Source organism: Trichoplusia ni, chromosome 8 (genome assembly GCF_003590095.1).
Source record: "Trichoplusia ni isolate ovarian cell line Hi5 chromosome 8, tn1, whole genome shotgun sequence".
Classification (NCBI taxonomy): Eukaryota; Metazoa; Arthropoda; class Insecta; order Lepidoptera; family Noctuidae; genus Trichoplusia; species Trichoplusia ni.
The window spans coordinates 15182308-15209938 of record NC_039485.1 but is presented as its reverse complement, the minus strand read 5'-3'; the positions used below and the strand labels follow the sequence as shown (position 1 = coordinate 15209938).

The 27631-nt window shown below is 34.9% G+C and overlaps 1 protein-coding gene and 1 long non-coding RNA gene across 7 annotated transcripts in view; one reads left to right on the top strand and one right to left on the bottom strand.

Moving 5' to 3' along the window:
* Positions 1-39: 39 nt before the first annotated feature.
* Positions 40-27631, bottom strand: part of LOC113496408 (major facilitator superfamily domain-containing protein 12-like) — a 64050-nt gene continuing 36458 nt past the window's right edge. For 4 of the 6 annotated variants that reach the window (XM_026875603.1, XM_026875606.1, XM_026875605.1 and 1 more), the window contains exons 3-11: positions 7125-7291; positions 5896-5979; positions 5153-5375; positions 3520-3631; positions 2120-2343; positions 1641-1827; positions 1401-1512; positions 799-949; positions 40-344 (exon numbers count right to left, since the gene is read on the bottom strand). In XM_026875603.1, the coding sequence (XP_026731404.1) occupies positions 203-344; positions 799-949; positions 1401-1512; positions 1641-1827; positions 2120-2343; positions 3520-3631; positions 5153-5375; positions 5896-5979; positions 7125-7291 (1402 nt within the window). In that variant the 3' untranslated portion in view covers positions 40-202. Of the gene's footprint in view, positions 345-798; positions 950-1400; positions 1513-1640; positions 1828-2119; positions 2344-3519; positions 3632-5152; positions 5376-5895; positions 5980-7124; positions 7292-8216; positions 8825-9987; positions 10053-27631 lie in introns of those variants that run through there. The other 2 variants (XM_026875602.1, XM_026875601.1) reach the window with 2 other exon arrangements.
* On the top strand, positions 956-5226 carry LOC113496412. The gene is made up of 3 exons (XR_003400814.1): positions 956-1051; positions 1674-1780; positions 5144-5226. It is a non-coding gene; the product is annotated as an uncharacterized LOC113496412 (long non-coding RNA).

Below are 27631 nucleotides of genomic sequence, written 5' to 3'. Positions count from 1 at the left end.
TTTAATAAAAATCAATGGCGTTAAAAATGAAAATCAGTAGATGTCCAAATGCACATTTGTATTCGAATGCTGCCATATAACAAGTCAACTTAAATTAAAATATTGCTATTACAGTGTATTTATTTAATCAACAAATGTTTTATATTTACATGTACGTAATGAAGCGTATGAAATAAGTTAAAGAAATGTATGTAAAAGTATATTATAAATATGTTTCTGTTTTAAGCTTGGGTAAAAATTTTGCGAATGAAAGTGATACCATGCCGAGGACCGCACTACTGCCGCAGGCGTAAGTGAGTACTCCCCTGTAGTATTGAGGACAGTCGGCTTCGTCTTCACATTTACTGTAACAAATACGTATCCCTTTTCAATAGTGAACATGGGAAATGATTTGCCTAGGAACGTGTAAGGTTAGCAACAGAAGTCGGTCAACACAGCCAGATTCTAAACAACTGTACTCGGTAATATCACCAAGCGATATCGGGTTGGCACGGAAAGAGTAAAACGCACCTACTAGTATCTAGTATACCCATATGCCACTGAATAGAACTGGTACTTCTGTTGCTGGCTGTACATAATCATGTACGGTTAATATTAAATTATTATCAATAGCTTAAAGTTAATATACAATTCTGAACTCAGTAGTTTTGAAGAATAAAAAATAAAGGAAATTAATAGAACCCTCTGTTTTATAGATCTTCAAATTATAGCTGGAACCGTCGTGAAATATTTAGTTATCAAAGAAAGTAACTTCATCGAAATCTGTTATCCGTTTATCACAAAGCTTTTTATACTTACTAATTCTCAATAGCAACAACTGCAATGCCTGTGACGAGTTTGTCTGCAAAAGTCACAATGGAATAGATGGCAGCACTTTGATGTGAATGGGGTCCTATCAAATCGGCGGTTACGCATAAACTGGACACGAGTGTTATTGAACTACCGGCACCTGTGGAAATATATAATATGAAATTGGATTGCAATGACAAAACCAATGGAAGCTTCGCCTAGCTGTGGGGTATGAAGGGATGACGATAAGGATGATAATTAGGTAAGATACTTCGAATTTATTTATAACTGGCTGTCACGGGGGCTTTACAAACTTTCTGATCTATGATCTTTCTAAGCTTCCGGGGATCGAACCCGCGACACGTAGCACAGAGCGGGCTTGGCGTGGCCGAGGTGAACTCAACCACCTTGCTATCCGTCTAGTCAATGTATTTTCACCTTGAAGTATCTATTTTCATATTTTTTTTTATACACATGGTGTCATATACTTACATTGCCATTTCGAGCTATCACAAGTCAAAAATGTTAGTGTTTGAAAGCCCTTGACAAATTACTTGCTAATAAATGTAGTGAGTATTTATATTCTATCAGTAGGTATTTGTGGTACTTACCAATTAATGTGGCGACCATATATATTTGTATAATACTGGCGTGTGGGTGTATGGATATAGCGATCCATAGACAGCTGATTAAACTTAGTATGCTTCCTATAAGATACGCTATCTGTAAATAAAGATTAAATTTGATGAAATAATTGATAACATTTTGCTCAAAGATTAGATATCAAAATTATGTAATAGGTAAATATGTATGTTTTACTAATTAAAAATGAACAAGTCAAAACTGTTTACCTGATTTCCGCATTTATTGATTTTGCTTTTTAGAAGTAATGAGAAGAAGAATGATGATATATAGAGAACTAAAGGTACACTTGCAACCAGTTCGGATCCTGCACTGGGGTTGAATGACAGTCGTTCTTCGAGAAACAATGGTACGTACACAAGGCTTAGAGCCCAGTATAAACGTGAAAATACGTATCTGAAATATAAAATAAATTTCATTTTATTTCTAATAAGATTAGACAACTGGAAGTTATATACCAGTGTTTAGTCTTAAACAAAAGTCGGACGTATTCCTGCCTGACGCTCAGATTAGTTTTTCCTTGAGTTAAACTTCAGGACCAATTTATAGACGGCATAAGGGTTTGACTTAAATAACAGGCCTATGCCCTTTTTGTGTTCATTACTTCTTATATATTTCTCTTTTTTGTGGTTCAAGTCCTCACCAGTCCCGAGTGAAACGTCTACATACTAGGTAAACCACTACTTACAATAAACTGGTTTGATACAGGAGCGGCATACGCAGGAAATACATAATTTTTGACTTGGCATTTGTTCCTGCTGAACCATTTTCTTCATTACCGACTTGTGTAGTCCCGTTATTAACGGCATGCCCATTTGTTTTTGGTTCTTTGGTTTTGAAGTTAATTCTAAAGAATATTTGGAACAGCACAAAAGACAAGATTCCGATGCCGGATATTATCAGTGAGACATCCTGAAAAAAGAAATGTATTTTTTAATTTATTTAACAAGTGGGTTAATTGTTTTAACTTATCATATTTTTCACAATGATAAGGGACTCCCAGAACTTTTGAGTAAGAAGTTCTGTTATTACAAATATTGAGTTTCAACAATATGGAAGAGCGTCCGTCTAGTGATACGAAGGTACGGAGATGACAGACATCTCAGTAGGTACATGGCGTAGAGCGGCGTTTTGTTTCCACAACTGCTAGTACTGTTAGGTGCCTGTATTCCCCTAAATCGCAATCAGGAAATGACCTTCCCCAAGTAGCACCGCAATGCCAGTTGTATCACTATTTTTTGTAGTTTTCTGGTTTGAAGACTTAGTGATTTTGTACCAGACTCTGACTTGCAGAACATTTCTGATGAAACTGCTTTGATACTTAAGGTACATGAAATTTATTTTGAAGACTTCAAGTGGTTTTACTTCTGAATTACAAATAAATAATACCATTGCGCTTATAATTATAATAAGTAATCGGCTTCGAGCTGCATGTTACCATGTGATGTGATTATCGAGATTACATCGAGGCGACGGTGAAAGCATTTACAAGAAAAACTGTCTGTAAATCTGGGAGAATCATCAGCGTCTGCAGGCTACTTAGTTATTAGTATCACGCGCACTTCTAAGTATGGTTCAATCATCATTTGAAGATATCAATTCTAATTCTTATTATTTACAGTAGAATGCGTACGCATTGCATATGCTTGCATACGCTTGCAAGATTTTGGGGTAGTTCCTACTTAATCATTAAAACAAAAACGTATCTAAAACATTTAGAGTAAGCCGTCTATTTTAGGAACATTTTATACCTCAAATAAATCTAAGGATCTTATTGAAAAGTGCTACAAAGTAATTATCTTCATTATGTAATTGAGTCAGCATTTAAAGTCAGCGTCGATTGTATACTGGGCTGATATTAAAAACAATGCTGATTATCAGTTGCTGATACTGATTTCGCAACGACCAAAATCTTATTTATTTTCTGTCCTTTTAAAAATTTATGTAATAGGTGCGTATTAACGCATTAAAGAGGCGCAGGGGTTACAGACATCATGCAATTAGCAGATAAAGTTGCACTATCCTTTATCACAATTTGCTTGTCAAGGTACGTCATAGTATCGCCGATTTAGTTTTAAAAATACGTACTCGGAATTTGTAGTCATCCACAGGTCCAATAAACGTGCTGTAGTTACTAGCTCTTAATACGACCCAGGTTATGAGGTAAACGGCTAAACTGGATGTAACTGAAGCCATATATCTGTAACAACGTAAAGCGATACTCATTATTGACGAATTTATTGTATTTGGATACAACAAGACTTTATGATGGTTTTTATTTTAGAACTTAAACAAAAATGTTACCTACATTACACAGAAAATAAAATTACTTAAAACTTAAAGCCAGTTAAAGCTAAGAGACAAAAAAAAAACAACAAATCGTTTATTGCTTGAAATTTTACATTATTTATTATACACTAGGATTCCTTGTGTTGCAGGACCTATGACGGTTAACGTAGTATTTTGGCCTCTTCGGAGAAGGGAGAATCTAAAATCAAGCAAGTCAAGTGTTGGGCTACGAGAGAGAGCCGTAGCCGTAACAAAGCCGTAAAGATCATAAAAAGCTTTTTTATACAAGAACGCATTTTAAATTATAGAATATCTAGGAAAGTAGGTGGTGCTATAAGTCATAAACAGTTAATAAAAACCGATGAAGCTCGACTCCGTACAAATAAGGAGGAACAATTAAAAAAATAGTTATCAGGACGGAACCAGCTATGTAACGTCAACTTTTGAAAATTGTTGTAACAGCAGCAACAGAAATACACCATTAAAATATTGAACTATCTGGCTACTACGGTGTCATCGAAGGACAGCTTGACAGACAGCGTAGCCTTAATTAGGTATACCTATGCTTCTATTTTTTACCCTCGGGGATCGAACCCTAACAAATATAAAGCAACATTGTCGTCTACTTATGTCCAACTGTATTGAAACATGAAAGACTAATCCGTTTACTACACGTAGTGAATAGATAACACAATATTGTACTGAACTTCTAAAGTCGATTTGTCGCGGCTAATATACAATAGGGTATTCTAAAGGTCTTCTTGCATAAATGTTTTTAGTAAAACAAACACACACGATGACGAAAAAAACTAGTGCAATATTATGTGGAATAGAATTTAGGCCTTGTTGATAATAATTAAATAGTATTGTTGTATAATTATTTATTTTAATAACGGTTTGCTCACGCTAATCGGAATATTTCGGCTAGTGTTGAACCCAACCGTAGTCCTTAATCATAAGCTGACGCGGCGATAGGGTTTCGGTCAGATTCTAGTCGACCTATCCCAATAAATACGCGTGAGAAAACCATTTTTAAATAAGTTATTAATGTGTGAATCCGTCTCACAAAACTTATTATGATACTCCACTAAGTTCATCTGTTTGATATAAACCAGTTGAACAAAATTGCATTATAAAAATATCCTCGTTCCATCTTTTTTTTAACAAGCTCTGTTTCATAAGTTTTGAAATGAGTGGGCCAAAATAGGGTACGTGAAAAAAGAAATTGTTCGTCAAACAGGTTTCCAAAAGAAGGTTGTTTATTTGCCCGTATTTATTTTTGCCAAACCTGTAAAACTAGTCAAGACATACAAAACAGCCGTGCTTCAGTAATAGGGATACGTGTTAAACCCTTTGGCTAAAACATGCTTGAAATTAAGAATTTTTATCATCATAATATGAACAAAAATGATGGTTGTTTCAGTTACATTACCTGATCGAAGTCAAATCAGCGCGAACATGCAGGTTATCGGAAATGGCGGGAATCATAGCGAGATGAGATATCTGTACAACAGCCCATCCAATTTGAAAGACCACGATGAGCACGCCATAGTACACCGGCATCCACCACAGCAGGTAGTCAGGGTTGTCCGTAACCCAACATCCCCAACACCTCACGAAGAGGAGGGGAAATGTACACGTCACTAGGGCGCAGCCTGAAAATAGGGGTAAAATATTGTAACAATTGTTTTCTAGCTTAAGACAGAATCTTTCTTCGGTATCCCACTTAGGTAGGTAAGAGTACCTACGTAACGTTTGAAACGTCCATTCGTCTCCAAATTCTATTTGGCAATAAGGAAGAGTGCATCAGGAAAGGGGTAACATTTTGTAGCGCCTTAGCTACGTCTTCGTTCTTGTAAACAGCTCTTGATTGACTTACTTAATTGTAGTTGTGTTGGAAAAAATTTAAAATATTTCGTAACAAACGACCAGTGTATTTATTATAAAAATGGTTCAAAGCACTCGCATTAAAGATAAAATGCGTTGAATTTTTTTGCATTAATGACATAATTCCATACAATATTATTAGGCAACATTCATTACATTGCATGCTTAAAATAATCTTTATTAACTTGAGGATAATATTCAAGATATAGGTATTTTTACATACCCATACCTAAATAAGCTTATTTCTCACGGTTTTTATTACATATAGCAGATTTTTTGTGAACATACCAGTCAAATGCCATCCTTTCAGGCTTCCGTATCTATCCGCCAGTACGCCAACAACAGGAGTGGCGAGTGCATCAATTACTTGTCCTGGAAATGCAACAATATGACCGTACAATATTATCGAGTACTTAAATCTAATCTTTTCAAAAATACGCTACATCTAAGTCCCAAGATACCTGCAACTGCCATTCTTTTATTTTTCATATATAACAGAGTACCTAAAGGATTTTGTTACCTCCACAAAACTTCTTTTTGCCACCACCCCTTAATATTTTCCGGCGAGGTATTAGATGAGATCGTTCGTTTACTAGTTAATCTTACCAGTTCATAATATTTAGATCTCTAGTAGAGCTGTTACGGAGATTTATTTTTATTTCATTGTAATGAAACTCTCCCTCTTTTCAGTATTTCACCATCAATTTTTCTACCATTATTAATGTTTTTATTACATTACAATGCCGTAAAAAAATAGCCAAAACAATAGGATGAATTTAAATCTATTTCAGCAAACACTGAAGTTCTATAGTGGAACATTATTTGGCCACAATTACATAATGAGACAATAATCTGTGCGATAGTTTACGGTGAAGGTAAAATACTAATACTGAATTCAATAGTATTTGTTTTGACTGGTACAAGCCGAAGTAGTAAATATTGCCGTAATAAAAGCCTTTGTGGCCGATATTCCTGTTAACATAAAATAACACCTATGACGAGTCTAAGTTCATGTTTTGTAAATCGGAATTTGGCAACAGCCCTTCTATTATCCTCTTCAACTTTTGATCGACTGAGTCCTCAAGATTTTTTTGTTTACACCTTTGTCCATTATAAAGCGCAAATAAATTATAACTTCACTACCTAAGCTTAAATGTTTTCCTTTTTAAACAACCTATCTCATTTAAATGTCTACCATATTCAGTTATTATGTATTCATACATGTTTATTCTTCAGGTGGATCGAAGTCTACTAATTCTCACACTGGCTAGTGTGTGAATCCAATGGAGTTCTCTAGTTATAAACATGAATAAATGTGTTTATAAAACATTCGGTTTTTACTCACGCAACGATCTTTCATGTATGCCCGAATAGTTGTGATTTCGTCACCCCTCAAATAGAGTATATTGTTAAGTGGGGTTCTATGCTATTCTATAGATAGTAATACGATACCTTAGTAAAACATTCGTATGACTAATTTATATTGTTTGACAGGATTATATGAGTGACTTACGTACCTAGGAGTAGCATAGCACCGGCAACTGCGGCTCTCATGTTGAGCACAGCTTGGAAGAACAGCATCATGTAGGAGAACCACATGGCCGCACAAAGGTCGTTGTACACATGTCCTAGCCCGTAGAGCACGTTCTGACTGACCCGCCACCATTTTCTCTTGTATGATCCGCTGAGAACAAATAAGATGCAATTTGAAAATTATGGGATAAACACTAAGCATCGACTTCAAGTTATCGATCTAAGTTTATAGTTTAAAGCCAAAAGAATCAACATCCATGCGTACGTAATATTACATCCATAATTAATTATTAATGCAAAACTTAAAACCGAGTTTTGCATTGTATGTTTATCATTTGTTTATATCGTAACAATCAATGACCCTGCATCAAGGCACAAAGAAGTATTGGTTCGGTAGCAAATATAAGAACACATTGCTCTGTTATCCGCCAAATTAAATTAGGTATGAGCACTAAGTACTCGTATAAAACGTGTGTTTATATGATATTTTAAAAAATGAATTTATTTTTATTTAATTTGCCAAGTATGGCAAAACAGGTTTAAAAACAATTACTTAATATATGTGAACTGAGTACCTACTTGAAGTTTAAAAGAATAAAATTGATATGTTAGCTGTTAGCGTTTGTTGTTTTGAAATTAGAATCTGAAACTTTTCACAACTTTTAATTTTGTTTTGGCAGATTTTTTTTGTGTCTGGTGTGAATGTGTAATTCGTCTGTAATCCTGATTTTGATTTGAAGGTATAGTATAAATCATATCGCTTAACCTCAGGGATAAAAGTCCCAGCTTTTTATGCTCTCGTTGCACTTAAGCGAATATGATACCATCCTATTGTTGATCTGAATTGATATAAACTGTCAGTGGGTTCCGGCAAATTGGTTATGAATGGGAACTCGCAGGATATTCTTAAGAGGAGGTTAGTAATTCAAAAATAGGATGCGATATCTGTTCAAGAACATTGAGCGTCCAATTTCCCCAATTTACCTTAATCTCGTTTCCCATGTCACTAATTGGATAAGTTGCAGTAAAGTGAATTTGCACTGGATTAGATAAACGCTCGGTACCGGCTGAATTACCTTAAGTGAATTTCGACTTCCGTCGGCGTTTCCTTGTCAGTCTCCTCTATTTTTCTATCCACATCCGTCGCTCCATATTTAACACTCATTTTTTTTTATATATATTAGACACACACACAGCACTGCAGTTCGCGAAAGCGACGATCAAAGTTAACGACTATAAATTGTAACATTCGCTTAACACTCTCGGTGAATCACCATACACACAATGTTTTTAAAATTTATAATACTTGCACATCTGTGCTAACAAACACTTTTAATGATTAATATAATATTTATTGTTAAGTATTTGTTTCGTTATTGTGCGCGGGAGCGAGCGCGTGTGATATGAATGGAGCACGCTACTTGTGTGACATCAAATTAGCCCCTATGCCGAAGAATAGTAGCGTACACATCTAGTCTTCCATAGCCAGTGTTCAATTCTCAAGGGTTTACCAAATGTGTACCGTCTGTGGACAGTTCGATCATTGGCCACTAATTAGGTAAGCTAACTTGTTGCTAAGTGGACCATTGTATGTCTGTTGCATTGCACATGCATATTGCATACGTTAACCAGTTAATAAAATGGATTAATACGTTAAACATTCATTTTGATATTGAAAGAAAATGAGTAAATACGTAAAGCAAATATTATTGACTGTTAATTGCAATTATAAATCGAGGTTTGAAAAAAAATCTGTGACGTATGTTGTTGTCTTCAATCTAATGTTATAATAGGTGTCTATTGTTATATTTGTACCACGAGTATTCCCAGCTTGAGGTATATATTTACTTGTTCTGTTACACATCGGCTATGCTTTACATGTAAAGAAAAAGGTCTACGAAATGCGTGGTATACTCGTATGTGCACCTGACTTAAATACTGATAACTGGTATACTTATTAAGGAGTTGGTATATAATATTCCTGAACACTCAATAGGTACTTTTTGTAAGCGAATTAAAAAAGAGGTTCTTTAATTGTTAATGAGTCTCTACAAGTAAGCGTAAAAATCCCTGGCAACGAGCTTTTTGGTCTCAAATTGGTCTCAAAATTCCTTTAGAGTAAATCGGCAAGCAAGTAGACCATTCAGAAAAGGATACAATATTTAAGGAAAATTGGATTTCCGACAGAACGTTAGTGGGTTGAGTGAGACGTTAAATTGGTATTACGTACCTATGAGTGGGTGGTATACATGTAGGTACATGTATGTGTGTGTGTAGGTTATTTGACATGGCAGTGGCTTCCGTAGGTATTGGGTTTCCTTTCCATCCGCGGTTCATGCCTGACTACCTAAGAGAGTGCTGACCCTAATGTCCCTAAAGTAGAGCCGAAATATGCCGCTAAATCGATAATTACTATCAATCAAACTACATTTTATGTGGAGTGTATTTGGAGGGTGCCTTCACATTATATACTGCCTTCTTATGGTCGAAACTAATCAACTTTCACCAAAAAAATCACAAATAAAATTTTAAAAACGAAATGGTTTTTTGAATGTGGTGGTTTAAAAACGCCGTAAATCAATTTGTTTAAAGATAATAAAACTATTAATACTCTAGTAGAGTTATTGCGAAGATCAAGACAAGACACCGAGGACTTTTGGAGTGTGGACTCTAAAATCCATGCTTACACATATTAGAAAACAATGAATAAATGTGTCAATCTCTCACGCTTTCGCGGATAAACAAGTCAATAGAATTAGAATAAATAAAAATTAAATAACTTTAAATTGAAAATTATTTTTTGGCAGGTTTGTTAAGATAACCAATAGAAAAAGCTTTCATACGTACTTATGTGGTATTAAATGCTTGAAAATATTCACTACTCGCATCTTCTGCATTGTGAAGTAGTACCACTAACTGTGACTACCGACTGTTTTTATGTAAACAGATCCTTTGACTCAATAGTGAAAATAAATGACACAAACAACAATAACAACTTCAAGCATTTTAAGCACTGAAAAGCAGAAATATTGTAATTATGATAATATAATGTTTTAATATTGATTTAAAATTAAATGGAAATTGTTGCAAATATTAGCTTTCTTCGTAATTTGTATTGAATGTAGAGTTACTTGCGTGCAAAGCAGAGTTGTACGTCATTACAAATGGTTTACATTTTATTGAACAAGAACAAATATTTTCTTTTAATGAAAATATTAAATGGTGCCTACTTACCTAATAAATAGTTAAATTGCATAATATGTATCTATATATTGGTGTTGATATCAATGCCTTAGAGAAAAATATGAATGACATTAACATTATAACGTCGAACGTTTATGAGTGAGAGTATGTTTGTTATATTTATACGCTTAAACGGCTTGACCGATATAGAGTCAGCTGACATCTTGGATTGCCAGACAATCTTGGTATTGAGACTTTTCATTCGAATGTAGAAGAAGGATATTACGTTTGTAGCGTTGAGCGACATCGTGCAAGCGAAGCCGAAGGAAAAGCTAGTTCGTAAATAAATGCAACAATTAAATGTTGTAATCGTACACATGTTTTATTATCAACGCAGTAGTTTAAGAACACGTGTAGTCAAAAATAGTTGTGATGACGAACGAACGGAGAAGCGTGTAAGGCGGTATACAGATGGAGCGACTTTGCGATTAAAAGTCACTTGGTTTTTATTCATTTTCTTCAGCGTTCTATAACGCCTGTGGACCTCTGGCGTGCCGTATCATACGCCGTTAGAAAATTCTTATGTTTGATGTCTCCTTCACGATGTTTTCCTTTACCGTTTTAGCCACTGATACCTAATTTATTTATTTTGCTTTTGTGCCATCCGGTACTCGGACCTACGCCTTTTCCTCTTCAGTCAATGGTTATACTATTTGTTTTGTATTGCATGTTGTCGGTCAAAACACATTATAATCTGCAGTAAAAAGGGCATTGATCCTTAATATTAGTTTAATGATGCTACCTCCAATGCATATAGAATTTATTGTCTTTTACAATTCCTTGCGAGTTTTGCGACGTGACGCGACGTGCGTAAAATGATTGAATTTGTTTTTCTTTTGTGTACGTATTATGTTTTGCAAATGAATATAAAATCTGTGAGAAAAAACTCTGCAAATTTGTCGAAAGCTGTGATCTCCGGAACTGTTAAACTGATTTCGAATATTATTTTAATTATTTATTAGTTTCCATATTCATTCTTGTCCGCATTATTAATAATTCCTCCTAGGCAGTTTTGTATACACAGCTTAATAACGATTCAACTTGTAAATAAAAGTTATGTCACTATTTGATTTTGGATACTTAATAAAAAGTCATATAATCAACAATTATCACATGAACTCTTAAAATGGACAAGTCATTGAAAATCTTTGTAGAGCTAATAGATTTGTAAATAAAATAATCACTAAAATCACATAAATCACTAAAATGTTAACTCAATTGTTTAATTGGTAGGCTAGCATTGCGTGATCTATTCAAAATAGAAAATATAATATACAGGGTGTGCGATGCGAAAGAGCATGAAATTTATTGCTTTTTGCGGCCCCATAGCTAACTTTTTCTCATCCAATTTTCTTGAAAATGTACAATATTTAAACAGCTATAGAAAATAAGTTGTAACTGGTAAGGATAGATTTGTATCTAGACTTTTGAATGGTTGAAGTCAATTCAAAATTAATTACTACTAACAATTCAATTTAAATTAGTCTAAGAAATGTGTGTGCTAAAGAATTAGCGCTTCCAGAAGAAATAGTAAAAATAATTTTCATTCAATTCAATGTGGTAACATCCTGTATGTTTAGGCTTTTCTACTCGGGCCTCTTAATAAAAAATCTTCAAAAAGTGACACGAAGGTGATAATAAGTGTAGGTACGTACAATTTAAAGACCTTGGAAAATTTGAATACACAATCATAATGAAATGAGTAGAACTTTTTGGGAAACACGTTTCTAACTTAGAAAAAAAAGAAAAGAAGTTTTTTATGTGACCTACTTCTTTAAACACACCGTATAATCGTTTCGGGTTCTAGTCGGGTACACGTCACACAAATCAAATCTAAATTAAAAGTCAAGTATTCAAGAAGCATTTTGAACGTGAAAAGAAGAACGCATAGACACCACCTATGCCCGCCCTTTTTACCTCTTCCATGGCTCTAGTCATCGTCAAATTCTACAGCCGCCTCCCGTGTTAAGGTTTCTGACAGCATGTAGCCATCCTTAAAGCTCAAATATTTACTCTACACTTTTGATTGCTTTTTTTTTCTATATATATTTAGATCTCGCAGCATTAGTTTTCCAAGAGCAGAAATGAAAGTTCGTGAATGATTAACACTTTAATCTCTTATACCCATTATGAAAACTACTTTCTGAAATTCCCATTAAATATTTATATGAACACTACTATTTACCTTTTTCCTAAACTATGCCCTATTTTAATCTTACCGATTTCCTACTAATTCTTTTGTCCACATACATTCAAATCACATGATCATCGATTTGACCTCAGGCCAATTTACTGAGTACCTGAGGTATCCTAAAGATAACATTATACAGATAATATACTGAACTCGTCAGCCATATAGCTCATAGTCAGAGTACCGTGTATTTAACCACATAATAACCACCAGTGGTTTTGTCGCGCGAACAACGGGGTCACTGACTAAAGGTATAGTGGGTATGTACTGGTTTGTCTCGAGACCTTTCTACGTAATTATTTCAGACCACAAAATAATCTGGCATGCATAAATATGACGAGAGAGGCTTCTGTCAAAAGAGTAAGGATTTTGAATAAGTGTTTTTGATTGCACATTGATTTGAATATTATCGAATCTGGTGTTTAGGGTTTAATTCCATAATAAACGACTAAAAGCCTGTCAAGTGATCGCTCTGTAAAAATTGGCTAAAGAAAAACAAATTTTTAAGAAATAGCAGTCACGCATCACACTTTTGACCATAAAATCATTGATGGTAGGTAGATTTTTCTGTCTAGAAACATCATTAGTGAAAGTTTTAGCGGTAAGTATATCTATTAAGGTTCATTAGAAACAGCATGGTGCCAAACGGAGCGGACGGAAAACTCACGGTGCTTTAGTAAGCATTGCATACACCCTTTGTGTAGCTATTTGAACACAAAAAATAAATTTTATATCAGCAAAACTTTCGATTTGCATCTGATAAATTACGAATTAAAATAACAAATTAGAACTTTATCACAATTTTCATAAAAATCAGTAAGGAAGTAAAGAAACTCAGCTGAAAGCTCCTTTTGAAATACCCTCTTGATAATAAAAACATCTAAATAGGATACTTTATAATATCTTCGTCTTGCATTACTTAGGATTCTTCAAGAAAGAGGCACCGTGCGCAATATTAAGCCACAATGCCATCTATATTTTATTACTCAAACCAAAGTGAGCGAGTGAGTTCTCGTAGCGACAATGAACGAACGCCTAAACTAAATAATGTTCGGAGTGTCCGGTAGAGGGCGCTCTATGTATGAAATTAATACTGCGCCGTTACCTGTCGTTATCCAAAAAGAGGTTTTTGATTTACATTGTATGCGAGAATAAAAAATATGGTTGGATCACTAGTTGTTTGAAAGATTTTGAATATTAAAAAGTATTTGTCTCGCAGAAACTTACATTGTAGGAAAATTAATTCAGAATGGAGTATAAACAAATAATTACACAAAATCCCAAGTTAAATAGGAAGTGAGTATGATCAGAAGATCATTTGTCTGTTGTATTATAAAATCCTGGATTATAAAACGATGTGACATTTCTCGGAATTTTGTGTCTTCACAAAAACTTAACAATTCCGTCTTGTCACAACTTTTGTGTGACACTTTTGTCGCGCAGGTAGCCAGGACAATAATTCGATTTTGCTTTAGCCTATGGCAATACATATTATAAAGAGGTTAAATCCATACACATTTTGTCAGTTTTTGATATTGTAGGGTTGTAAGCTCAAGTAAAGTTATTTCGTTGAAATTATTAAATTGAAGCCACATTATTTTTGAGTGTTATTGACTAAATATTAATCCAAAAATCGAATCCCGGTAGGCACGTGTAAGCTAGCAAATTATTATAATGTAGAGTTATTGAATTCAGAATTTCACTACAAAATGTTGATGAATTTTAAATATTAAGTACAACATATTTATCACCTATAAAATTAATTAATTTGATGTAATTAAAATGTTGTGGGCTACCTCCATCGCTATAGCTTGTGATATATTTCAACCTATTTGCAGTTTTCAGCACGTTCACCTCGTAATTAATTTTTTACCGCACGCCTATAAATAAAGTTTATATATATTACGGATTATGGTAAAATAATCATCGTCACAAATTCTGTGACCGAGTTTTACCAGTAATTGTATTAAAGAAATCAGATTTTGGTAAAGTTCCCAGGTATAAACGGTTTTAAAATTCAGAAAAACTAAATATTAATACACGATACACTATATACTAGATACTTGTGCTATATAGCTAGAATAAGCATTGTTGACATTAATGACCGGGATGATTTTACTTGCAATTTAAATGATCAGGCCTTTAATTATTGCTTTTAAAATTTGCTGAAAAGCAGTTAAAACTGTTCCTGAAGTTTTAAAACACTGAATTGTGTAACGATTGTAATGAATATTAAATTCCTTAAAATAATAATGTTAAATTTATGTGTTGCGATGAAATTAAATCCCGCACACAAGAGAGACAAAGCGGTGCTGACTACAAATTTAAAGTGACCAAATAACCCTTTCAAACTAGAAAAAGTAAGGACATCATCTACATAAAAAGAAATTAAGCTACCAGCAACATCTATTATTTCTCCTATATATCACAATGATTCCTCAAATACATAGCCGTTTTCCCAAGCCTTCCAAAATCGTAACATATGAAAAGTAAAACATAGAAAGCGTTCGTCAGTCATAACCTACATACACAAAAGTGTTCTGAAATCAAAATCAAAGAGCTGAGTCATGTTAGTCGAGCCTTTGTTCAGCTCGAACCAGATTAAAAACGGTCTGATCACAATCGGTCTCAATCGATTGCACAACCGTATGATTCGCATGTCCTATGCGCTCGCCCCGCACTACACCCGTGATTTATGGGCATCTAGTCTGCCTAGACAGTCCGGTCCGCAGCCGCGATAATTAAATCCAACATTAATTGATATGGCGGCACTAATAGCAATTACGATTTATTACGTCTGCTTCAATTGTCGTGGTGGAGAATCTAGCACGCGTATGCAGCCAGGAGTCATTTCAGTAATCAGAAAGCGGCATTATAAAAGCTTTGTAAAATTATAGTTTGCAATGGACATTATTTGCAGCGTTTTGTAGAAATTCTTTTGCTATAGTACTTAGATAAATTTTATCTACTAGTGAGTGTGTACTATTAATCGCTGAATCTGTTTATCCATATACATATCTATTATTCATTTGCATTCCACAATGTGTTGAAGGTGTTACAGGATAGGCTTAAAGCTATGTACATATGTGGACTATTTATTTATCCAATTTGAGAGAACTACTAAAAGGTTTTTTCAAAATGACTTAATTTCTAAACTTAATAGTTGAATTCTTAATTACGTTAATCGTAGCAGCGTTGATATACAAGCAGCGTTGCCAAGTTGGTGCTTGTTAAAAAGGCTGTGACACGCTGTCGTTCAGAAAAGGTCAAAGCGAGAGCTGCCGACAAAGTTTAAACTGGTTCCGAAGAAAGCCTCCAAGAGCGCCCAATAAGATTGTTGTTCAACTGCCGAAAGTTATAAACGTATCCATTTATAAGTAAATGTGTTTTGTTTAAAATGTTTCCCGTACATACTTATTTTACTTTGTATGAATTTGTATTAGAAAAGCTTCGGACGATATTGGATTTTGAATGCTGATAGAGACTTTTATTGAATAGATATCGAATTTCTTTTTAAATTATTCGTTTCGGTTATATTTTTAATTAAGATCCTTGAATACTTAATTCAGCCAGTGACTATTTTAGTGCGCGCTGTTCAGTACTGTGAAGCTCAAGCATTTATAATTAGAAGAACTAATTATGATTAGTACGTACTCGAGCCGAAATTGGGGTAATGCACTCCCGAGTATCAATCTATCATTTATAAACCAACTAGTGAAGCTCTGCGGTTTCACCCGTCTAGTTTTTTTCTCGTATAAAAATAATACTATGAGAGATTTTTTTGATCTAGGTATATAGTCAGACTACAGACCGATTTCAATCTGTAGGTCATCTATTTCATCGTTTCACGCCTACAGGCTATTCTCAGTTTTTGTTCCTAATGGGAAATTGATCACAATGGCGGTGATTCAGTGTCGTAACTGATAAGTCAGTTTCTGCACAGACTGACGTGGGAGGACATGTTAAATTACACCATTTGGTATTATTATGTATTTGGGCCTATTGTTTGAATTATTTAGTGCAGTTCGCAATAAATTAAGTCAAATCAAATTACATGACTAGTTAGGAAATACAACGTTTAAGGGTTTCGTTTTTCGTTTCTGGCTGTACGCAAACTATGGATTATACCAGAAGAAAAATGACGAATGAAATTCGTCTGTCGATAATCCAATGTTGCCACATAACTGCTGACTAAAGCTATGTGTAGAGCCTAATACGATTTATGGTACGTCTGTAGGGGAACTTGACACACGCGACAATCCCCGCATATGCGCACAATTCAACGCGACCTACGCTTCAAACATGTATTGTGAATACACGTCCATATTCCGTTGTGACGTCATCTTTTTTAATCGAATTCACAACCTACTACAAACATGAAGGTCAAAATAGTAGTGGCCAGTAACACGTGCTTCCTGTAATTACGCGATACTTAAATATGGTTTTAAATTTAATTATTTGTGAGCTTAAGCGCAACCCGCACTGCGGAATTGAACGAGTAACTGATAATAAGGTTTATTAATAAGGAGATTAATCGTACTAAATATAAAACAGCGTAGTAAACGTGATGTTTTCTTAAGATACACAATTTAGCGGCGATGAAGAAAGCTCAATTTTACTGTGCATCAGATAGCAATAGGCGTATAGAGAGCACAAAAAGAGCGAAATCGTCAGCAAAAAAGGCTTTTTAAATCTTTCCCGATGATTCAATTAAGTTTTATTCAAATTACGGCCGCAGGTGCACCAAAAAGGGAGCATATTAGATTTATACACCTGACATAAATATTGGCTGCGCAGAGGAGCGTGTCTTGGCATACATGAAGCGATATTAATACAAACGACTAACGCACGACTTGGGGCTCCGTGATAACAATTTGATTATTCGGCACCCTTCACTGTTAGGCTGTATAACGTTTTAAGGTAATCTTAGCTAATGATTCTAGCCTCACCCTTCGCTAAAACAACATCGCACCCTAACAATTTACAGGCAAATTAGTTTCTAGATAGGCACACATTATATATACGAGCCGACGCGACGCTTGATCACCGACAGCGCACTACATAAACGTACCCATAACTTTGATGGGTGAACGTCATGTTTTGAAAATATTATACGCATGAAAACACGAGAATATTATGATCGTTAAAGTAGATGCGAAAGTATTAAATGTAGGTCATAATCCAAGGGAGGTAATGCCGTCAGCGCGTCTATTGCCAACTGCCGCTCGATTCCCTGCAAAAACGCTATAGGCACGGGATTAAAACAATTTTTATGTTTATTTTTAGTACAAGCTCGGCCCGGTTTACAGGCGATGGGAGTATAAACTCGTTAAGGATGCCTACAGCAATGTTCCGTAAGTGCGGGAGACGAACAGATGTACCACTTGATCAAAATACAATCGCGGATTAATATCCACTTGACTTATTTAAAGCTAGGTTCGTGGCACGCATTAAGAAGACCAATATACTCAAGAACTTTATGATAATTGCTATCTTATATTTATAACCATAATTATGTTAATACATTGTCACTATTATTAACATAAGAATTGCTGTTTTAGAAACTAAATGTGAACTATTTGTTTGACATTGAGGAAACATCGAAATATTAAAATATATCTCCTTGTATTGTTATTATTATTGACTTTGTATGCAAATTAAATCAGCTTATAAAGACGACAATAACACGAATTTTGAGAACGTAATTTAAAGAAATAAATAACAATGTAACTTTTCTGGGTTCCGTACGTAAAACCGAAACGCTGTTAAGGTAAGGCTATCTGTCACTAAGTTGTATCTTATAAACCGTGATAGCTAGACCGTTAAAATTTTGATAGATGTTCAATTTCTATTGTCGCTTTAACAAAAAATAACTATATATATTTATTTATGAAGTATTTATTTTAAGAATCATATAAACTGGACGGTTTGCCTGTGCTGAGTTCAGCCAATTATTGCTACAGTCATTGACGTATAAATTTACCAAAATTTTCTTTCAATATTGCGCATCCGACTCGCCTGTCCAGGTTTTGTTATTTTTTATAGCCCATATATAGTTATACCGGTAAAGTTTAAAGGCATGCTATTATTTGCAAGCCTCAAACTTCGACACAGGCCTACACCGTACTCTAGATTTTCGTTCCCAGCATCGAATCTCAAAGGGATTCTGACAGGTGCTCTATGACCGCAATCTGATGATACCAGAGACATTTTGTGGTCTATGTCAAGCAGTCAAAGCCTGCGCTAGACTTGACCTGTCTATATCTCTGATCTGTCTGAATCAATTGTCTGAATTCATTCAGTAACCAGTTTTGTTCAACCTAGGGAAAAAATTATTAGTTATTAATTTATTCCTATTAAAAGAGACATATTTTTTAGCAAATGACTTCAGTTGACATAGCATTTTTATTTTCACACTAGAACTAAAAATGCTTTAGTATGTTTGTGTGTGCGAATTTGTGTATTTATATGCGTATATTTAATGCCTCTTCTATCGTGTCTCATATCCTAATTGACAGGTTCCTGTCAAATACTAACTTAAGACCAAAAATAAAATCGAACTTGGATGTGATACATTGTATTAAAATATTTTGAGTTAAACAGTTATCCCTTATTCTTACTTAGTAGTGAAAATAAGATTTAAGAACACAAAGACGTATTTAAATCAACCGTATTACATTGTAATAAAGGTCTCCTTCAATGTCACTGTGCCTTCGCACTTGTATTGAATGTACGGTCAGTAACAAAAGACAATCGAATTCAACGACACCTAGAATTATTAAATTAACAGATTTAATTACGTTTGTGGAAGCGTGATAGCGCTATATGCGGCGTATAGAAGCCTCTTTCTTCCATACCCTCATGAATGAGATCGCCGTGATAGCCTCGTCGTATGACCGTTTGACTGCCAAGTAAAAGTTCGTAGGTTCAAATCTCGGTTAAAATCACGCATCAATGTCTACTACTAAGCAATTATCCCGCTACTAACTGTAAGTCAAAACATCGTAAGAGGAGCATCTGGAGATTCTCAAAGGTGTGTTTAGAATCACACCAGAGGCATTCAATTCAAAAACTCTAACATCAGGTCGTACCAAGAAGTCACCTTACCAAGAGAAGAAAGACCTGCGATAACATTACTATGGAGGTTTTAAGGTATCTGTGATAACTGCCTTCTGTTGGTGTCTGTACGCCTTTACAAGGTAAGTACTGTTCCGTTATCTGCGTACTAATACGGGTGTCCAAAAATAAGATAGGTAGCTTGACTACAATGGCGTTCGTTCGTATGTGGGTCACGCAGTCGCGACTATCCGTTCCAATTCGCGTGAGGTCACGAACGCACAGTGATTATTTGCAGCTAAGATAACAAACAAAAATCAATGTATAGCGAACTTTGGGAGACTTCAAACGTTGTTGCCAATTGTCAGTATATTTAATACGTCTGCCCTAACTGGCAGTTATTTTTCAGGGTATGGGTGTTCTTAAAAGTTCTGAAAGCCAGAACTGACTTTCCTGAAGAAGGTCAAATAAATAATGCTGGATCTATTCGTTTTGTCAAGAGACCCACATCGAACAAGAAAATAATAACTTCAATCGGATCAGAATCGGTGCCTATAATCAGTGTACCAATCTTTACAAGGGTAGTCGAGTTTTAATTAAATATTACATTGTTATAACTTATTGGTCTCTGCCTAACTTGGAGTCTTATCAATATGAAGGTAACTTCATACCTGAATAAAAAAAAATCTTGGCTTAATATTTATTAAAAGAACCTTTGTTTAATTTGATTTAAATAAATGGTATACCGTAACTTCAGTAGATTACGGTTATAGCTTCAAATTAAATATGCAAGTAGCTTTTACTAACGAACTTCCATCTGTTATCATCAAGAAACACGCTGTCGACACCTAAGCAATTCAATAATTATGTAAAATAGTCTATTGACTTTTACAAGGTTTCGTACAAACTTCGTATGACCGACCACTGATATCCATATTATAATAACTATAAGCAATTAAGCGGAATGGGGGCGCGGAATATCTCGTAACTTTACACGCTTAATTACTCACCATGTGATTTGAATCCAGTTTTACATTTCATTTTAAGGTCACTCTAAATTACAATGTATCAGTTTACTACCACACACTTTGAATGCGGTAGTTTCTAAAACGATAACTTTAATTATAAAATGAACGTTTAAGAAACTGACGATGCACGGATTACTTAGCGCGGAAATAGCGCTGCGTTATATCATCAAATTAATTTTACTGGAGTTAGTTTTTGCTCTAAGTTACTACGGTTTCGTGGATTTGGAAGTGGTAAAAACTAACTTGCCACATATTTCATTGAGCTATAACTTTTGTAATATGAATGTCACGCCTCCGGAAACTTGGTTGGGCTGTGTTTGCGAAGCGGCACCGCGGCGTTCCTGACACCAGAATTACTAAGAGAAATTCGTGACTTTCCTACAAGTTTATTAAGTCCTGTAATCCTTCCTTACTTCTTGATTATACGTATTGATTTATTTCAAATTACATCCGATGCCGACTGGGTTGTAAGTAATTAGTTATGTAAGTAATATCTCATGGTATAAACTCTACTTCCGTTGTAATAAACAAGAAGCAAATCTATAAGCACGCAAGAATAATGTTCTCATACTTAAAAAGAGATTTAGCTGTTACTTTTTACTAGAGGCTTCTATTAAAATCCTTTCACTACCGCTACTAGCATACTCCTTTATTATCCCACTAATGGAAGTCTTGTAGCGTCTGAGAATGTGTCAAGCTTACGTTTACCACAAGCAGGATATATAAAATTTGTACGCAATCACTGATTCACAAGAGGAAAGTGTAAATACCTCCTCCATTGTGTTAAATTGGCAAATTTATCAATCCAGGTCCGTAAGTGCAGCAACCTTTAAGGAAATGACGTGTTTTTCGTGGAACTTATTTTACAAACCATGAATTCTTAAACATGCCTGTGAGAGGTGAACTTTTTTATTTTAGGTGAGGAAAGCGCCGGCTGAGCTTCACTTTATCTTGACTGTTATAGGTAGTATCGAAAATATAATAGTGATTTTTCATTATCCCCGTTGAAGTGTGAGACTGAAATATAAATTGAAATATTTGATGCAACATTTCGGGTAATATTTATGAGCGTCGCGGACTATTTTACATTCTGTGGCCACGGTTTCAACGAAGCCATGTCTTATTTTCATTTTGTACAGCATAAACATTAACACTCGTCAAAAAATCACACGATTTTTTAATTTTCGTTCCCGTACAGGGTGAAATATTTTTCCGTGAATTTTTACCTTTGATAACTTAGGAATTTCAGCTTTAATTAAAAGTTCGTCTTTAGAACTCGCTCCGCCGGCAAAGATTACAATCATTTATTGGTCGAAGTTAAAACAATGGAGCATCCTGTTTACCTTTGCCATTGTAAAGTTTGGCGAATGTTAGTTTGTTTGAAACACCGGAGTTAAGTGTGGGTTAAGTATTGTCTTGAAGCAGACCTACGTAGGCTGTGTAAGTATCCTTCAGACAATAAGCCGTTTATTTGGTCTGATTCCTTATTTGCATTGCAATTAATTACAGACGCTTTTTTAATGTTGCAGCTGCATTTAAGGCAGTTTAAGGGTATTGTACGGAGAGATTACCCATTGAAAAAGATTGAGGACATTTTTGTAAAGAAAATATATTTTATAACGCACAGATAAGCCATTGTTCGTCTTCATTATGTAAGTACATGTCTTTATAAGCTGAGGCATGGTTCTTCCTCATAGAAGACCTACCTAATGTACTTTTAATTTCTTTGATAGACTGTTTTCCTTATCTACCCTCTTCCACTTGGCGTCCTCTTCAAAAACAGGAGCATTAAACCGAGTCTTTTTGATTACATCTTTGAACGGGGCTTTCATGATACTTTTCAAATGAAGATTTTGTTCTAACAAAGAAGTTTTTAGTAAAGATATATTAACTACAAAAGATATAGGGATGTGTACAAATTGTGTGGATCACGCGAGTCGTATGGAAATATTCTGGACAGAATAAGGTGATTTGGTGTCACGCGAGTAATATTCAGGGCGCGTTCACGTCGCTGTGGCTCAGGTTTACTGGTACTTACTGCTCAGCGCGTTCTCGCCACGAGTCCGCTAACAGTTATATTCACGGAGTATTGATGTCGCACGCGACGCTAATGTTTAACCAATTTACAACTAGTTTCGTTCAAGGCCCGCCAATAAAACGTCTGTCTAGATTTTTATTGCAGTAGTTGTACTCATATTTATTAGCCTCTTTATTAATGAAATATAACAACGTTAACTTTCTCCTTGAAAAGCAGTTAAGCTAAGTATAGAACAACTTTGACAATTTTAAGCGTTGTTTCGTCTTTGAATTTTATTACAGCACTTATTAGTTATTTAATGATTAATTTAGGCGGAGTACGACGAAAGTTTATAAGTTATAATTAAAGTAATGTATGTTCAATTAACTGAATATTAATACGGCCAAATAGATTACACTACGGCAATGGATACTCCAAACATGCCATATATTTATCAACGTGCATTAGAAAGCAGTAACATTATTCACAGCGGCTATAAAGCTACGCTGTTTTGATTAGTAAGCTATCAATTACGATTTATTTTCAAGGTAGTAGTTGTACGGCAGGTGCAATGGACTGCATTCCCGAGTGCTAGAAAAACTGGATCCAAAGACCGCTCCTGCAGCCGCGGCCGGCTATTGCCGCGATTAGATATATTGATAGAACATTTATTTTACTATCGGCGGTAACGACGTGGGAAACTATTCCAAAAACAATAACTGAATAATATCAAAGGTAATATAAATACATAATGTAAATGTACATTGTACAATAATAATAAACTGTATAAAACATTCCGAAAGTTCGTCCTTACAATCGCAAGATTACCATATTTCTCTGAAGATATTTCTATTATTTATGAAAAGTATGACAAGTCATGAATACGTTTTATTTCGTTTAAGCTGTAATTCGGTGGTAATATTTTGGGTGTAGCATTCATTGTCAAATAAATTAGTTATTAGGTGGAAACGTAGAATATAAAGTTAGTGCAATTAGGCACTGCACTCTGTCATGAATTGTAATCTCATTATGTAAATGAAGTATGGACGGTCGGCGTGGCGGCGTCCGGCCGAGGGACGCCGGGAGGCAGGCGACGTCGCACTGATTACCACCGCTCATACCTGTCAATTTACTACGACATACTGGATTTGTTGTCACCCTTATTTAGTGGTACAAGGTTCTACGTACTGTTTATAGGATTCCGTAACATTATGTGAATCTCGTTTGTTCATGATATGTATACCCAAGTAGCATGCTTCTGTTTTGGTAAAAGCTAGGGAATTTCAACTTATTACATATAATAGTGTTGTAATCAATCATTAATAGTGTCACTTTCGAAATTATGAGTTGTTCTGCAATAACTTTGCTACATGTTATTTCATTACTCGCATGTCTAAACAAGTAGCCAGCGTCGCACCTGTTAATAAAATTGTCGGTGAAAGTCGTTGCTTTTTTACACATATCGTGCCGAGCATTTATAATTCATATGGCCCGAGGACATTGTCACAGTTGCGCCATATGCGTGCATGTTCACGTAAAAAGGATCAATTGCCCGAATCACTGTACTAGACTCATAACCAGAGCATTTAAACATTAGGTTGTCACATTAGGCAGGTACAAATAAATTGGCGGCGCGGGGCCATCGCACTTTCATTAGCAAAATTATTTGCTAATTTGTACTGAACACGGCCGCAACTACTTAGCAAAGGGGTTATGGGGGTTTAATCTACTTCATTACACAAGCTTATTTGGCTATTATGTAGAGCGCGTTTTAGCCCCAAACAAGTTTTGTATCTATTACTCAAGTCATTAGCATCTGATGTGCCGTAGCAAAAGATTCAAGCCGGGCGTTATTTTATTTAAATTCAGTTTTTTAGTATGATATATTCATAAATCTCATTAAATTCATTGTGTAGGTTGCTGTATGTCGACCTAGTATTGTGTTCCTAAGCACACAACTGGAAGAAGTCATTGACCGCACAGTAAATAATAAAAACTACTAGAATAAAACTAGAGGTTGCAATGTGTTAAATTTTACCCGAAGTGTAAATGTTATTTTTATTCCCAATTAAGGCACTGCAAAAAGCAAAAACTGCTCTACATTAATTCGTGCAAAGATAACAATGGCAACTTTTACACTAAAATAAAAAAAAAGTTTTTGAAATTGGTATTCATCGTTGGCCACTGTGTAATTGTGCCAAAGCGTAATAGAGGTGTCAAGTTTCGTGTGTAATTTTGTTAGGTTGCCATGTGGAGCCCGCTTTCTTCCTATCACACCGAAGTGTTACCTCCGATAATCAAACGAACATTTTTAAGTGTTTGCGACATTGCAGAGGATATCTCATCAAGTATTGAAGTATTGAACCAATAGGGTATAGGACAAAAAAACTGCTTCGTTTATCAGACCGATTTAGAAAAAATATTGGACACGTATATTTTATTTTATCTCGTAACAAGGGGATACAGTGATTTAAAATCTCGTGTGACGTCACTTACCAGTACTCTTTTTACTAGCAAGTTATATATATATTTTAGCTCCCACTTCCAAACTTAAGTGCTCTTTATCTTCCTCACTTTTTAATGACCTGAAAAAATAATTTTATATCTTTTGTGATTCTCTCTGACGGACTGAACAGATGTATATTATTAGAAGTCAAATACCCTATTTAGAAAATTCTGCAACTAATAAAAAGCTGGTACAATTTGTGACTGTCATAAATTATATTGTGTTTATACTCAAAAAGTTCCATTCTACGAAGTGGACTGTCTGCATTTTTTTAAAGAGGCTTCTTATTTACTTTAAGCCTCTTAACTTTTAATTGAGCTTTAATTAGGGCTTTAGCTTTGTTAACATCTATTGACGTTTCTTTTGTGACCTAATTGTTAAGACCATAAGCTTAATTAATTTATTATTTAATAATTATAAAGATCGAATTATTTCAACGCTGAATTTTTGTGGTATCTTAGTTCAAAACACAAAGCTAAGTTTCTCATTTTGTAATTTTTTTCTTTATTGCTTTAATACAACGCGAAACAGTAAAGAATATTAATAGTTTGATAAGTAGCCTTATTCATAGGGACCGTGTTTGAAAATCGCAACATACAGAAGGGAAGCACTAAAAATAACCTACATTTCATTTCAATATTGCGCAAAGGGATTTTTCGCATTGACATGAAGTGAAGGTAGGCTAATAAAAAGATTGAAACGATTACTATTCAGCACTTACTTGTAAATAAACATGATTGAGTATTTTGCGGAATGTGTCTGTCAAATTTAATATTTTGATATAAAATACTCATTCGTTGGTTAAATTATATACTAATTATTTCTTAGATTTTTATCATGACGGCTATTTGCTCCGTGCTGAGTAAATAAAAGTTACTGATGATTGGTTGTTGTTTTTCCATTCAAGAGAACGGAATATAATATTTTAATTACATGGCTGTTATTATTATATATCAATGAAAAAGAGATATCTACTAGTTTATAAAATTAGATTCTGAAGTCTTTTAAGTTACTTGACAATCGACATGTAAGAATGCGGTATGCAGTCAACAATTCAATGTAACAGCGTAACGTAACAATTAACAGTTACCATTCAAAATCGTGTGCAAACATTTATAATCCGTTCATCCACGATTATCACACAACATATAAACTATACTTTGAATTCCTATTCTTGTATTGATTTTTGTTATTTCGTAAGGCTTGTTAATCGTCTAGCCGTAGCTGTTAGATATCACACTAAATCGTTAAGTATAAAATAAACGCACGTGTCCCTTTGTCGGACTTCGAACAATATGACCTCTTTGAAGTGAATGAGAGGTCTCCGGAGACCAATTTCTCTTTAAAAAGGGTGTTATTTGCTCAAGTGTGCTGTGTACCAGTACGCATAAATGAGCGCATTACGTACTGTAATAACACTAAGCTGAAACTAATTTTGTTTTAGTGCTAGAGCTTTCTGCACATTAGTTTTTATTTGAGTACGTACATGCTGTTTTCAATCGGGTCGGGTTCAAGGTTGGTGTCAACATCATTTGTTTAGGCTTAGTTAGCCTCGCTACGTAGCGATCGGACAGTTGAGGTGAACAAAAGGTTGAACAAAGAGGGCAATGAACTGTATTGTTTTGTTTATTGCAGATATATTGGTATTTACTTCGCGCCAAAGCAAAACTAGTTAGAACAGTTTCAAGATTAAACCTTCTCGTAACCACTGTCAGAGATGTGATCAAAAGACAATCTAGTCCGGACGGTCTAACGTGTTCACTGATGAGCGTTTAGATAAAGTACGGTCACCATTTTAGGTAATGATTGCAGATCTGGAAGGTAGCCATTAAGCCACATATAGGCTATTATTTATAGTCAATTAAACAAGTAAACGAAAGCACCGAGTCTGTTATGGCGTGCAGTTACTACGACTTCTGTAAATGACACTTATTTCAAATTTACTATCCTTTATTAAGGCAGACCGTAATTTTGCTGCGCTCTAGTATATAATTTTGTAACGAAAATTCATAATTATTACGAGTGATTTCTACAATGCAGTAAGGTTGAACCGTAACAAAGTTTGTAATGTTGGTGATTTAAAAAGAGCTTTGAATAATTGCGCAAGTTTAAAAGTGCGAGCAATCGACACGGGACGTGATCGATGCCTGTCTGCGAGCTGACATTTCCGTTGTTTTGCATAACCTGACATTAAGGTTGATGGAAGTGCCGTCTTCGTGCCTACGGAGGACACCAACGACGCACTTTGTTATTCTCTTTACAGCCTTCGATTTAACTCTATATTGAAGACAGCCTCATAAAAATATTATTCTGCTGAGAAAATAAAATCGAAATATCGCGTTGAGCTGTATTTCGGCAATAAGAGGAGGAAAAATAAAATCTAAAGAGCCATGTTAAGCCAGTTATTCGCCTGGCGTCTGTATATTGTTATGTGTTCAATTTTTTGTTGT